The sequence below is a fragment of the Thalassophryne amazonica genome, chromosome 4, assembly GCF_902500255.1.
Source record: "Thalassophryne amazonica chromosome 4, fThaAma1.1, whole genome shotgun sequence".
NCBI classification, from domain to species: domain Eukaryota; kingdom Metazoa; phylum Chordata; class Actinopteri; order Batrachoidiformes; family Batrachoididae; genus Thalassophryne; species Thalassophryne amazonica.
Genome location: NC_047106.1, coordinates 138431234 through 138446292, shown reverse-complemented (window position 1 = coordinate 138446292; position 15059 = coordinate 138431234). Strand labels below are relative to the sequence as shown.

General features: G+C 42.2%; 1 protein-coding gene across 1 annotated transcript in view; it reads left to right on the top strand.

Annotated features, from left to right (window-relative positions):
* Positions 1-15059, top strand: part of pld3 (phospholipase D family, member 3) — a 144759-nt gene that overhangs the window by 94022 nt on the left and 35678 nt on the right. Inside the window, exon 10 of the mRNA XM_034168862.1 lies at positions 11964-12091. Within this exon, the coding sequence (XP_034024753.1) occupies positions 11964-12091 (128 nt within the window). The remainder of the gene's footprint in view (positions 1-11963; positions 12092-15059) is intronic.

The window sequence follows — 15059 nt, the reverse complement described above, 5'->3', positions numbered from 1 at the left end:
AAAAATAATAATAGAAGGGAATACCACTTGATTCTTCTCCTCTCCACGTACATTCTCTTTCCTTTTTCCAAAATATTTCAGCAAGCTCATCTATAGGCATGTGAGGGAGGCAAATAAAAAAATGCTTAAAATGGCTTGAGGTCAAGAGGGCCCTGATTGGGGAGTGAAGGGTTTTAGTCATGCTAATGCTCCCCAGAACCATTTTCTGCAGTGAATTTGCAAGAAGAGACAGGAAGGATGGAGGCAGCTGTTTATCCAACTCTTTACAAGCTGGACAAAATCTATCTTTATATGCCAGCAACGTATGTGCCGTGTGAGAGGGTCTTCTCCAAAACTGAAGAGAAAAGGAACAGACTCAAACCTAATACCACTGAAATGATCTTGTTTTCAAATAAAGCCTTTGAAGCTCTCAAATCCCCTTCATTTTGTACAACTATGGTCATAACAGTCACTAGTTGCACAAGTATTTCACAGTTTATATCTCTATTACATAGTGTTTTATGATGGCACAATCAGTTATAACACAAGTATATTATTAATGCGTTTAAACAAAAATATAGTCAAAATTTTCAAGATGCACATAGAACCTTTATTATTTAACATACAGTACCTGACTGTTTCATTGTTCCATGCAAATTCTATGTTACAGATTGGCCAGCAGATGTCACCATATTTAATTGTATCAATTGCTTCTAAACACTGGACCATTTCAACACAATTGCTTCATTCAGTGGTTCAAAACGCTTCGGTTTCTCTGTCACTGATAGTGTAGCAATAAAATGTATCAGCAACCACACATCTTCAGCGAATGTGCACAGATAGACTTGCAGTCATGAATACTTGCTAACCAGGAAATTAAACAAGGTACGACATGTCCTTTAAATTACCTAGTTTGCAACTAGTTGAAGTCTGTAGCCTACTGTCTCAACACACAATTAGTCTGATTAGGCTACATCTGTAGTGACAAGGGACCCAATTTTATTAGACAATAGATTATTCGATTTGTTAGGCTATTTATCGGCTTACGTTGTTATCCAAAACTTTCTATCGCGCAGCCGTGGCTGACTCAGAACCATAAGCTCCGAAGCTATGCTTGAACTCTCTGAACGTTTTACTCACAGCTGACGTATCAGGTGCAAGGTTTCCAGCGAATCAATGATCACAGAATACTGCAGTCAGAATGTTGTCAGCAGATGTTAACAGCTGTTTCAGGTGGGCGCCTTACACTCCTCTCCTTTCATTAAGAAATAATGTGCTGTGGTCTGGTCTAGTCTAATCTAGTCATCCACAAAAAATTAACGGGAGAAATTTTATTTTGGTGTAACATTTCTTGCTTGTGCGTGAGAGTGTGAGATTGATGCTGAAAGCGTGAGTGTCATGCCAGATATGTGAGAGTTGGCAACCCTGCATCAAGCCACATTCCTACAAGTGATGATGTTTTAACAACATAATCTCAAAATCAATAACAACCAGCCAGATCAGGTACTGAACCAGTGACCTTTGTTTTATTACCATCATTGTCAAGCTAGCTGAACTTGGCAGGGGTGGTGGCTAAGCGGTTAATGTGCTTGGTTTCAGTGAAGAAGGTTCTGGGTTCAAATCCCACCCCTGCCACATTTCTCCATGTAATGTGGAGTTGTATCAGGAAGGGCATCCGGTGTAAAACCTGTGCCAATTCAACATGCAGATCCACCTTGGATTTGCTGTGGCGACCCCGAGTGCAAACAAGGGAGCAGCCGAAGGGACTTACATTATTGCCAAGCTAGCTGAACTTAATGATTGTGTCAGGTGCACCTGCCCATCTATTCCTATGAGAGTCTGTGTAGTCCTACGTACATATGTGCCAGACATAGGTAGCTGTCTCCCTCACTGTGATTGAGTCTGTGTTTGCAAAACAGTCCTGCAGAGTTCAGGTTGCAATTTCTGGCCAGATCCTGGTGGTTTTGTGTGCTGGATTGGAGTATGTTATTTGTCGCCTGTTTGCTAGCTGTTTGCTGTTTGAACTGTGAGCTGAGTGACCAAGGTAGCGGCATGGACTGGCCTTGTATGTCTCCCTGATATTTGCATTTATATAATGCCTTAAATAGATCCTTGTCATTTGATTGGTGGTTTGTATGTCATGTGATATTGATCATTTGGCCTGTTTGCCATTGTGTTCGATTTACCGTGCAAATTTGGTTCCATATGTTCTGTACCATTGCACGCCGCGACCACCACACACTTACACTAGCAGCAATGGTGCTTAGCTTAAAAACAAACAGCGGCCCGATGCAGTGGCCAGACTCTATGTGTAACAAATGGGAAGGCTGCATGTGCCGAGGGGGATCGAGAGCAAGTCGGGCATGGGGCTAAGAAAGCAGTGTTTGCCGGAGGCAGAGTTGTGCGGGCCGAGTTGGCACTGCCGCAGGCCGGGTTGCCCGGGGCTTGAGGAGGTCCACTGGAGCACAGGAGACTCTTTCAGATAACACCTGGGTGAGATGGGGCATCTCGACCTCACTACTGATCTTTGATGGACACTGTGGGACTGGGAAGGGCGTAAGTTCCTTTTCTCTTGTTTATAAATGAATAAAATATCAAATGACAAGGATCTATATTTTGGAGCTTATATAAAACAAATAATGAATGTTTTTTCATTTGTGAAAAGAGGTGAAAGATGGAATGTTCCATTCAGCTCAGCACATTATTTTGTGTAATATCAGGTCCAGTTGGCATTATTAAAGTCTCCAGCTACAAGAACAAAAAAACAGGTCTGGTCTCTGATGGCATCACAGACCTTGCACAGTGCCTTACTAGCATTAGCAGAGAAGCTTGAATCTTCGACTGGATTGGGTTGCTTGACGTGAGGACATTTCGCTTCAAATCACAGAAGCTTCCTCAGCTAAAATTCCTGCTCTGGTAGTCTGACTTCTGTCTTGACTCTTGTAGATAAGAATAAACCAGAAGCCAACAAAAGCTGGAGTTTTTTAACCTAACCAGACCCCACCTACCGAGAGGCTGACTGCTATAGGCTAGTGACTAAACAATAGCTCTAATTAGCACCTATTGTGCTCTAGTTAGCACTCTCCTAATGACAGGACGGAAGCCTCCCCTGATGGCTCCCTTGACGACTCTCTCCTGGTGATGTGAATGACTCATTACCATGACCAAAAGACTGAAACTGCTTTGACCTGAGTACCACATTGTAAACAGGGGACAAAGCGTGTCTAAGACCTGCTCTGCGGTTAAGACTGGGTTTCAACTGTTTTACAAAGAATGCTTCCTTGACACCTCTCTCAAACCATTTCTTCTCTCTGGCTAAGATTTTAACTTCCTTGTCCTCAAACGTGTGGTTAGTGTCTTTCAGGTGGAGATGAACTGCAGACTGAGGTCCACTGGCGACCTCTCTGCGGTGCTGGTATAGCCTCTTGTGTAAAAGTTGCTTCGTCTCACCTATGTAGTGTTCATTACAGTTTTCCTGACATCTGATATGATACACTACATTGTTCTGTGTGTAACTAGGGATCCTGTCCTTAGGGTGAACTAATTTCTGTCTCAAGGTGCTGACTGTGTTGTGAAGATGTAGGAACACGGACCCACAACAGGGGGCGTTAAATGAACGGGCAATGGATAAGCCAAACAGTAACAATTTAATGTTGTGAAGTGCACAACGGAATACAGACAAATACAGTTTTGGTAGTACAAACAATTATATGTTGAGTGACGTGTGGGCAGGCTTGAGGATAGCAGACGTCCGTCCAGAACCGAGCCGGATCCCACACGGCCCTCACCGCCAACGGATCTGAAGAACACCGGAGCCGCCAAGTCCTGGATCCCCAGGTGGCCACCGTCTCCAGCTGTCAGACCTGGTACTGCTGGCAGAGAACAGAAACAGTATAGATGTGTGTGAGTTCGCACACTCAGTAATCCCACAGTCTGTGTTCTTTTGGGAGGGAGCACCTCCACCTCCAATCACACACTCGTGCAGCTCCTGTCTAACCACTTATCTGGTTGGGGTGTGAAGCAAAGCCATCGCTGATCACACCAAACGCCAATCCCACAGATAAGGCACCACTACAGGAAAACGGCTGCAAAAAGGTATCAGACTATAAGTCAGAGTTAGGTTTAGCAGAGAAATTACCTCTTCTGGTAGCTGATTTCTCGGCGGGGAGGTGGAGTTGCAGTCCAGCCTTTATGGTGGTGGTGATGTGGATGAGTGACAGCTGGTGCTGATGACGAGTGACAGCTGTCACTCCCGGTGCTTGAAGCCCGCACTTCAAGCAGGGCGCCATCTGGTGGTGGTGGGCCAGCAGTACCTCCTCTTCAGCGGCCCACACAACAGACTGGTTTAAAGTAAACTGGGATTTTGTGCTGTCTGAAGATCCTCTGTAGTTTTTCCCCTACTCCTGCTAAATAAGGGAGAGACACTCCTCTTCTTCTTGTCTCCGTCTCCTGTCTATCTGGTCTCTTTGTTTTCTGGGACTTCTGCACTTTGTCCAGGGACCAACGTGGGTACCCACATACTGTGAGGGCTTTCCGTACAAGTTGTTGCTCTTTAGCCCTTCCCTCTGCAGTTGTGGGCACCTGTAGCACTCTGTGTTGAAGAGTCCTGATCACCCCGAGCTTGTGTTCAAGGGGGTGGTTTGAGCCAAAGAGCAGATATTGGTCAGTGTGAGTGTGTTTTCTGTAAACCTCTGTCTGGAGCTGCCTGTTCTCTCCAATCGTAACATCACAGTCCAAGAAGGCTAAATGGTTGTTTCTGGCATCCTCAAATGTGAACTTGATATTGGAGTCCACCGAATTGATGTGTTCTGTAAAGTCCTCGACCTCCTGTTGCTTGATTTTGACCCATGTGTCATCGACATATCTGAACCAGTGACTGGGAGAGATGCCCGTGAACGACGTCAAGGCTGTCTTCTCCACTCGCTTCATGTACAGATTGGCCACAATGGGGGATACCAGAGACCCCATCGCACAACCATGGATCTGCCTGTAGTAATTCCCCCTAAACAGGAAATACGTGGTGTTAAGACCACGTAACTTAACAGCACGTATTTCCTGAGACCAGATAGACAGGAGACGGAGACAAGAAGAAGAGGAGTGTCTCTCCCTTATTTAGCAGGAGTAGGGGAAAAACTACAGAGGATCTTCAGACAGCACAAAATCCTAGTTTACTTTAAACCAGTCAACACCTTGAGACAGAAATTAGTTCACCCTAAAGACAGGATCCCTAGTTACAAACAGAGCAATGTAGTGTATCATATCAGATGTCAGGAAAACTGTAATGAACACTACATAGGTGAGACGAAGCAACTTTTACACAAGAGGCTATACCAGCACCGCAGAGAGGTCGCCAGTGGACCTCAGTCTGCAGTTCATCTCCACCTGAAAGACACTAACCACACGTTTGAGGACAAGGAAGTTAAAATCTTAGCCAGAGAGAAGAAATGGTTTGAGAGAGGTGTCAAGGAAGCATTCTTTGTAAAACAGTTGAAACCCAGTCTTAACCACGGAGCGGGTCTCAGACACGCTTTGTCCCCTGTTTACAATGTGGTACTCAGGTCAAAGCAGTTTCAGTCTTTTGGTCATGGTAATGAGTCATTCACGTCATCAGGAGAGAGTCGTCAAGGGAGCCATCAGGGGAGGCTTCCGTCCTGTCATTAGGAGAGTGCTAACTAGAGCACAATAGGTGCTAATTAGAGCTATTGTTTAGTCACTAGCCTATAGCAGTCAGCCTGTCGGTAGGTTGGGTCTGGTTAGGTTAAAAAACTCCAGCTTTTGTTGGCTTCTGGTTTATTCTTATCTACAAGAGTCAAGACAGAAGTCAGACTACCAGAGCAAGAATTTTAGCTGAGGAAGCTTTTGTGATTTGAAGCGAAATGTCCTCATGTCAAGCAACCCAGTCCAGTCAAAGATTCAAGCTTCTCTACTATGGAAACCACCTGTACAACTGAGAGCCTACACAAAAACTAGCATTAACATTAAATTCTCTCAGCAGATAAAACAACCAACACTTCAATACAAACTCCAGCTGTGGTGAACAATGTGTTGGACCTGCCACAACATGCCCACGCTGGTCATGGTTTTGGTCTTACTCGAGGTTATAGTGTTCCTACCAAGTCAGTATGATGTTCTCTCCTGCAGCTGAATGGTCGTGTCAGGGATGTTGTCATGCAGCCATGTCTATGTGATGATGAAGACAAAACAATCTTTGATTTCATGCTGGGTGGTTATTTGGAGTTGGCTCAGAGAACCATCTGAGGTAGTGGTCAGCTTAGCTTTTAGCATTCAGTGGGCTCCCATGTGCTTTCCTCACGTCTGCCTCTTCAGTCAGGTGGCTGTGTGAGGGATCACTGCAATGAATGAGCCTTGGTGATGTCGAAGTCCAAGGCCGCACAGCCTCTGGCCATGTAATACTGTCTAGAAGTAACTTACAAACATGGCTACAACATATATACATTATTATGAGCACAGTTAGTAGGATTCAGAGTGGCTGCTCTGTGCCTCCATGATCTGAAACTAAGATACTGGATTGCACTACCCAACCCTGAACCTAGTCTATATAAGCATTTAGGGCTGCAGCGGTCAATTATTTTATTACTCCAGTATTCTATCGATTATTCTAGCGATTAATCGAGTAATTGGATAAAAAGTACTTTTGCGTTTTTAAACAACATCACGAGTCCAGGGCTCTCTCTAATGCTGTGTTTACACATCGGCAGGATGCGTTACGTTGTCATATTTGCATCATTCTTGACACATTCCTGACATTCTTAACGTGACTTAATGCATCTGAATAGGTTTCTTAACAGTGCGTGTTGGTGTATGACATTCGTGATATTCATGGAGCATGTTTTTGGTTGTCAAAAAATCTTCCACAAATGTCACGCACCACCCTCATTTCACCTCATGTAGTGGAGGTCACAACTCTTGATTAGTCGCGATCATTAGAGTTCCTAGTGGTTCCTGTGATGGTTTCTGGAGCCCTTACTGTCACGTGTTGTTACACATTGACATGAAAACTGTCAAGTTTTGACACGAAGTGTAACACGGCGTCACATTTCACTGTGCGCCACGATGAATCACTACACTCATGCGCACAATTAAACTCTGCTGCACCGCATTCAGTTTCATTACTGCAATAAGCCGAAGAAGGACAGAGACGCCAAGTGGGCTAAAAGTCTTGTTCCAGTGCGTGCTCCTGCAGGTGTTCCACCTGCTGTTGTGCCTGATGTTTGGGAGAACGAGTCTGAGCCAGAGGAGCGCCGTGTGCACCTGGATATCTGGCGCGCTCCGTCTCCTCCTGCTTTCTGCACCACTCCATGGCACAGAGTCCAACTAAGGATGCAATCACAAAGTTCTTCTGCTGTGGATTCATCTGGATTTTGAGGAGCAATCTGGAGCGATCTGAATTGTTCATCAGCTGGCGGTAGGAATATGCAGGGTGTGTGGAGACAGTTTGCCAAATTCACAACATTCCTGACAGATTGTGACAGAATGTAACGATGCGCTGTTGCGTAATGGCTCGTAATAATTCGCCAGCGACACGTGCCGTTAATCCTATCATGTCTTAACAGGTCCCGACAGTTCCTGGGGGCACCTGACGCCTCTGCACTGAATCATCTCATTTGTGATCAGCAGCCAAGAATGATACTTCGTGGCATTCGTGACTCATTGTTGTTATGTGTAAACGCAGCATAAGCAATGTCACAATGTTGCTGCGCCAGTGTTGACATTTTGCTGAAATGGCAATGGGATGTGGTTTCTGTTTTCTTTTGTTTGTTCTCTAACTTGTAAAATGTAACCATTTTTGAGTTTTTTTTTTTTTAAGGGTTGCTGGGCTGGGTCCCTGCAGTAAAATTCAGATGCATTTCAGCTGGAGGTTGAACATGCAAGCCTCACAGTTTTATTATTATTATTTTATTTAAGTTACCGTGTTTGCATTGTGTGTTGCCCAAAAAAGCGAAAATTAAAAAGCGAAACACTCAATGCGAGTCTGAGCAAAACACAGAAGAAAGAGTGGACTTTTGCTGAGAGGATCTTTCAGAAACTGTTTGTCAGTGTGGTCGGGGATGGAGCTATGACTTGCCCGGTGTGAGCGGAGTGCTGAGTAGAGGTGGGCGATACCGGGAATTTTGGTATTGATCCGATACCAAGTAAATACAGGCCCAGTATCGCCAATACCAATACTTTTTCATATTTAAGCTTCATAGAGCCAAAGGATCCAAAAGACCTAGGATAGAATTTCGCCAAACATTGTACATGACGACAAAATACTTTATTATCACAATCAACATTTTTGTTTAAAAAATATCACTCAACACAACTTAAAACAAAATCTCCTGAGGTAGAGGGCTGACAAACCACAATACAACAAAATTAGCATACCACAACAACTACTGTAAACAGTTTCAAATTCTGTTTTTCAAGTCGAAGAATACAATAAAATAATACAAAAAATATGGAATTTCTTCCCTTCAGTGCACTTCTCTACGTTGTTTCTTAAATAGTGTAAAAAAATAGAACTTAAAGCAAATTAAAACAATCAAAAAACATCATAACTGAGGTTAGAGAGCTGACAAACCACAATAGAGAAAAAGTAACACACCACAACAAATATTGTAAACAGTTTCAAACTGTTTACAATATTTACTGTTACAATATATTACTGTTTACTCAGCGCTGCTCTTACAGACAGAGAGTAGACTGAGTAGACACGAGGATCGTTCAATATCAATACCAGCGTTGGTATCGATATTATCAATATTAGGATCGATCCGCCCACCTCTAGTGCTGAGAGCCCCTCACACCGGGTAGAGAGACAGCAGCTAGCCGCCAGGCAAGTCACTCCCCATGTAGAGCGGACCGTGTGTTTTTTAAAAATAGACAGTCTATTTCAGATGATCAGCTTGACCCTCTTTCTCTTAAAGGCTTTATTTTACTCTGTGTGTCACGTTGGAAAGTGGTAGCTTTTGGATTAGCCTTTACACGACTTAAGTGCATGCTCTCGTCTTCTGTGTTTTTCTGGGGACGTCACAGCGCCACACACAGGCCTGGCATATGTACTACAGTGTTAAATGAAGCTTCGAGGCGCAGAATTTGCCTCGAACATTTTTTGTAATTGAATTATTCGAGTTACTCGACTAATCGTTTTAGCCCTATAAGCACTGAACAGTAGAGGAGCCAGAACACATCCCTGTTCAATGCCAGCATTCACTGGGAAAATGTCAGAAATCCTCCCCCTGCTGTCCACAGCACTCACACTCCAGGTGTACAGATAAGCTATGAGTAGCTTGTTGGAGATCACACAATTCTCAGAGTTGCAGAAACATCCAAATTAACATCCAGACTACTTGGATCGATGAGTGGCAAATAATTGGAACTGAATCCTGTTCAGAATAATCCTATTATTCTTGGTATATTAGTGTCAAATAAATATTGCATTTGCTCATTCATATTACCTTTCTCATAAAATTCTTCAACATGTTTTCGGTGCTTCTTTTGTAGGAGAAGGAAGGCGCATGACTGAATGTCAGACTTTGGTTTTGTGACGTTTTGCCTGCTTACCATGGGTGCAACAAAAAACTGAAACTGAAAAATAGCTATATTCAGGGGTGCACATAACTGGTACTCATGGTGCTCCTGTGTGCTAAACATCATTGATTAACAGCAGAGAGAAAGACTTTTCCTATGATCTGTCATTGCTTTCCTCTTATGAAGCGCTTCCCTTGTGTTTTCTGTTACGCATCATTTATTTTTAGCATGCACAAGCACCATGAGTACCAGTTATGTGCATGCCTGGCTATATTTTATTCCACAATACATGTGCTGAAAAGTGGGCTATGTGTCTTTGAAGATCTGCAACATTAACTATGAATAATATATCATCTTCAGATGTTTTTAAAATGACATTATACAAAATACAGTGTCATTACGTAAAGGAGAACTCTGGGATTTTTCAACCCGTGCTGTGTATTTAGTACTGTATTTTCTGGACTATATATCACACAAGAGTATTCATCACATCTGTCTGAAATGCTTCATGAAGTGAAAAAAATGTAGGCAAAATTAATTTAATTGGTGCATTATTTAGTTATGACACAAACACTGTGCAGGTGAGCACAAGCTAGTGGACTAATAAATGTTATTGTACGAGGCACAAAGAACAAAGTAAATTGCTTCCTGTCACCACTGAGCAGAAGAAAAAGTCAGTGTCTTTGTTCACCTCACTAAATGTGCATTGTTTTTTAAATGAATATATATTTGTAAAACGATTATAGTTAGCCTTACTTTAGCCTAACCATCCATTGTGGTTCTGGCTGTCCACCAAGGTCAAACAAGTTGAATGCTGAGTAGTATGAAGGTTATTCTCCAGCTCTATTCAAAAGTGACCTTTCAGTTGGAGAGCATGATTTATTGATTTTTGCACGTTCTCTAAGACCCACCATGTTTTCCTCATTCAGAGCTTCTTCTTCTTCTTCTTGTTTTATGGTGATGGGGATCCAGGTTAATGGTGGATTACCGCCACATTCTGACAATACCTCATTCAGATCACTATATAGGAGCAGCTGGCCACTCTATGTTGCCATCTTGTGGATGTAGATGTGTAGTGGGTGTATATTTTTGAGATTTGAGTCACTTGAAAACATAAGTTGAAAACAGATTTCAGGTGCTCTGATGTCCTCCTACTTTTAACAGCATGCTTTTGGAATTGGAAACTAAATTGAACGTAGGTGTGAGTGAAAGTGTGAATGTGTTTGTCTGTACTATTATGCCTGTCCTGCAACAGACTGGCAGCTTCTCCAGGGTGAGCCCCGACTCTCGCCCCAGTGATTGCTGGGATAGGCTTCAACCCCCTGTGACTCTGTACCTAAGCGGGTTCAGAAAATTAATGGATTTCAGTTTGAGGGCAGTGGAGGTGTCATGGGTCACGCTTCTGGTGTTCAGTACTGGTCTGTGGTTAGTTTCATTTTATGATAATATTCCACTTGTTCTTATTGTTTATCATTACTCTCTAGTGAGTTTCCTGCATGTTAGTTTTCTTCACCATCTCTCATGTTTTTCTCCCACATGTCAAGTTATCTCTGTGTTGTCTGGTGTTCTCTCTGGTGTTAGATTGTCTCCCGTACTTCTACTCTTCTGTGCTAACCCTGTGTAGCTTGACTTCCGGTTTGTGGTTTCTGGTTTCATGTGGCTCTGCACTTCTGCTGTGAATTGTTGCTGGTCTTTATGAACTCTCTCAGAACTTTATCTCCTCACCATATCGTCTGGCTGTGTGCCTGCTCTCTCACATTACTTCCTTGTGTCTACCTCTGTTTTCCGGCTATCGTCTCTTGACTCAAAGATGGTCAAAGATCGTGGAGGGTCAGTGCGTTGACACTACTGGCTGGAACTGTGGCAGTAAACCAGCTTTTGCTGACCATCATTGGAGCAGTTTGTCTGCACCATTACAGGAGGTACCAGGACTTAAACCATGATGACTATGCATCCCCTCATGCTCACGCCCTGAGGCACCTTTGTCTGTGTCCTGACCACTGTTGAGACTAAGCCTACATGCTTGCTTTAATTGGTCAGCCTGTGTGTCGCACCTTTTGAATTTATTTGCTCTTTTCTTATAGCAGATGATGAAAGGGTTAGAGTTATGATGAAGGTCACAGTTGCAATAACTGAATGTGACATGAGGCAACACTTAGACAACAGACACCTTCCACTTCCTGTTTTTCCACGCCCAGTGGCACCTCTAAACTCAGCTCAGTGCCGTCAGCGGCAGTGATTGTAGTAGATGATTATGGAAAGTGGTAATGATGCAGGATTCCATCACTGCGCTGTTACAGCTGTCTGATCAGGTACAGTTTGTTTCTGTGATGTCACAAACGTTCTTCACATCAGCTCAGTGAGCAGACTTCGATATCAGTGTTTCTTTATGTTTCTGGACCCATAAGGGTTAACGCAGTGTGTGTCTTTTTGTGTGTGCGTGTGTGTTGCAGGAGCTGATATCAGAACAGTGAACATGAAGGAACTCACCTCAGGAATTCTCCACACCAAGTTCTGGGTGGTGGATAAGAAACATTTCTTCATCGGCAGTGCCAACATGGACTGGAGGGCTCTCACACAGGTACACACATACGGGTGCACCTCAAAAACAAAATTAGAACAAAGTTCAGTATTTTTGTCACATATTTCAGAAAGTGAAAATTTTGTATTTTCAAGATTCTTTACATAGAAATTAAAATACTTCAAGCATTTTTTTCTTAATTTTAATTTTGATGCTTACTTTCAAGTTCCACTTGTGATTTCCAGACAGGTTGAAGTTTAATAAATTAGTGAAGATGAAGAGGACATGTGACATGTGACTGTTTCTTCACTTCTTAATAAATGGTCGAGTAATTAGACTAATGACCTGCACGAGCATGCATGCTATATCTTCTTGAGCCACCTTGACACTTGCACGAATTTGATTCCCGCACAGGCACGCAATCAAACTTATGTAAACTGTGCGTGAACTGTGCGCGGCTGTGTGCAAGTGCTCAAAGAAAATTTAGAAATTTTCATTAATCTCTGGCACACATTAATTTTGTGAACTAGACGTGAATGTTGTGCAATCTATTCGAAAACACTGTGTCACTGCGAGTCAATGCGTCTCATTGCCGCAGAGCAGTGCAGCACATCGGAACAATTATGATGAGATGTTACAGCCATAATAACCATCATTTTACAGATACATTAATAACTCAAAGGAATGAAAATGCAACTGTTTTACCAATATATAGCAATATATACAGTAGTGTTCAGAATAATAGTAGTACTATGTGACTAAAAAGATTAATCCAGGTTTTGAGTATATTTCTTATTGTTACATGGGAAACAAGGTACCAGTAGATTCAGTAGATTCTCACAAATCCAACAAGACCAAGCATTCATGATATGCACACTCTTAAGGCTATGAAATTGGGCTATTAGTAAAAAAAAAAGTAGAAAAGGGGGTGTTCACAATAATAGTAGGATCTACTGTTGACGCTACGAACTCAAAACTATTATGTTCAAACTGCTTTTTTAGCAATCCTGTGAATCACTAAACTAGTATTTAGTTGTATAACCACAGTTTTTCATGATTTCTTCACATCTGTGAGGCATTCATTTTGTGAGTTTGGAACCAAGATGCTCGTTTACTAGTGTGCTTGGGGTCATTGTCTTGTTGAAACACCCATTTCAAGGGCATGTCCTCTTCAGCATAAGGCAACATGACCTCTTCAAGTATTTTGACATATCCAAACTGATCCATGATACCTGGTATGCGATATATAGGCCCAACACCATAGTAGGAGAAACATGCCCATATCATGATGCTTGCACCACCATGCTTCACTGTCTTCACTGTGAACTGTGGCTTGAATTCAGAGTTTGGGGGTCGTCTCACAAACTATCTGTGGCCCTTGGACCCAAAAAGAACAGTTTTACTCTCATCAGTCCACAAAATATTCCTCCATTTCTCTTTAGGCCAGTTGATGTGTTCTTTGGCAAATTGTAACCTCTTCTGCACGTCTTTTATTTAACAGAGGGACTTTGCGGGGGATTTTTTCAAATAAATTACCTTCACACAGGCGTCTTCTAACTGTCATAGCAAGGATTGTCTGTACCAAGTTTCCAGTGTATAATGGCCCAGGTCACCCCTGGCTATTCTCCATGGAATGTGAAGTTGTCAGGAAGGGAATCTGGTGTACAGCCTGCGCCAGATCACCATGCAGACCTGCTGTGTGCGGCACTGCTATCTTCCCCAAGTGAAACAAGGGAGAAGCTGAAGGAACTTACTTAATTACATCATTGGCGCTGCACACGATACACAAATCCTGATGGCATTCATCCTGTGGGCTGTCATCTAATGGACTAAGAAGGCATACAAACCAATGACAATGAAGACTAATATGTCATCAAGTGCGCCAGTGTTTCCACAGATTAGCCTGTGCTTAATCATAGCTGAACTTGCATTAACCAAAAACAGATTTTTTTCTTTCAAAGATTCTTTTAAAAACAATAAAACAAACAAACAAACTTTGACCAATGGTTACTCAAAAAAAACTGTGGCAACAAACTGACACATAATATAATTGAATAGATTTTAAGTTCTCAATTTTGATTTAAAAGCATTGAATACATTTCTTAAACCTAAAAAAAAAGTACATGTCAATAAAAGCAACAGTTAAAATGTGTTGTTTTTAGTAATTGCATGCCAAATGATGAGTTATATCGCCAAAAAATACTTAGTAAATCCGAGTCAGTTTCACAAGGAGAGCTGATTCATATTTACTAAGTATCTGAGCAAAAATTATTTAGATTTACTAAATATCTGAGGGAAACTGATTCATATTTACTGATAATCTAGGTGAAATTGACATTTTTAATTATATGGGTAAAATTGATTTACATTTACTACATATCTGCATAAAATTATTTGGAATAAATAAATAAAATAAATCATATCAACTCATATTGCAACACAAAAGTAAGTAAGTCCCTTCAGCTGCTCCCTTGTTTTCACTCGTGGTCATCACAGCAGATCCAAGGTGGACCTGCATGTTGATGCTGGCACAATTTGTAGGCTGGATACCCTTCCTGACACAACTCTACATTAAATGGGCTGCATTTATATAGCGCTTTTCCATCCGCATCAGCTGCTCAAAGCTCTTTACAATAATGCCTCACATTCACCCCGATGTGAGGGTGCTGCCATACAAGGTATTCACTACACACTGGGAGCAACTAGGACAGGGGTGCCCAGCCTTTTTTGAACCGAGATCTACTTTTAAAGTTGACAGTGTATCAAGATCTACCAAGCCATATCGAACGCCATGGCGTAGCCGCAATTTATTGTGCACCAATATAATAACACAATTTCCTGGCACAAAGATAAAGTTTTAACAATAATAATAATGCATTAGTGAAGTAAATGTGCAAAAAATAAGCACAAGTAGGCTTTGGACTGGCCTGTAACAACACAACAACGAACAACTCAAATTACACAATGCCTAACTAAAGTTGGAAAAGTTGTTCCCTACCTTAGTGGGACTTCTAGCACTGATAGGAGG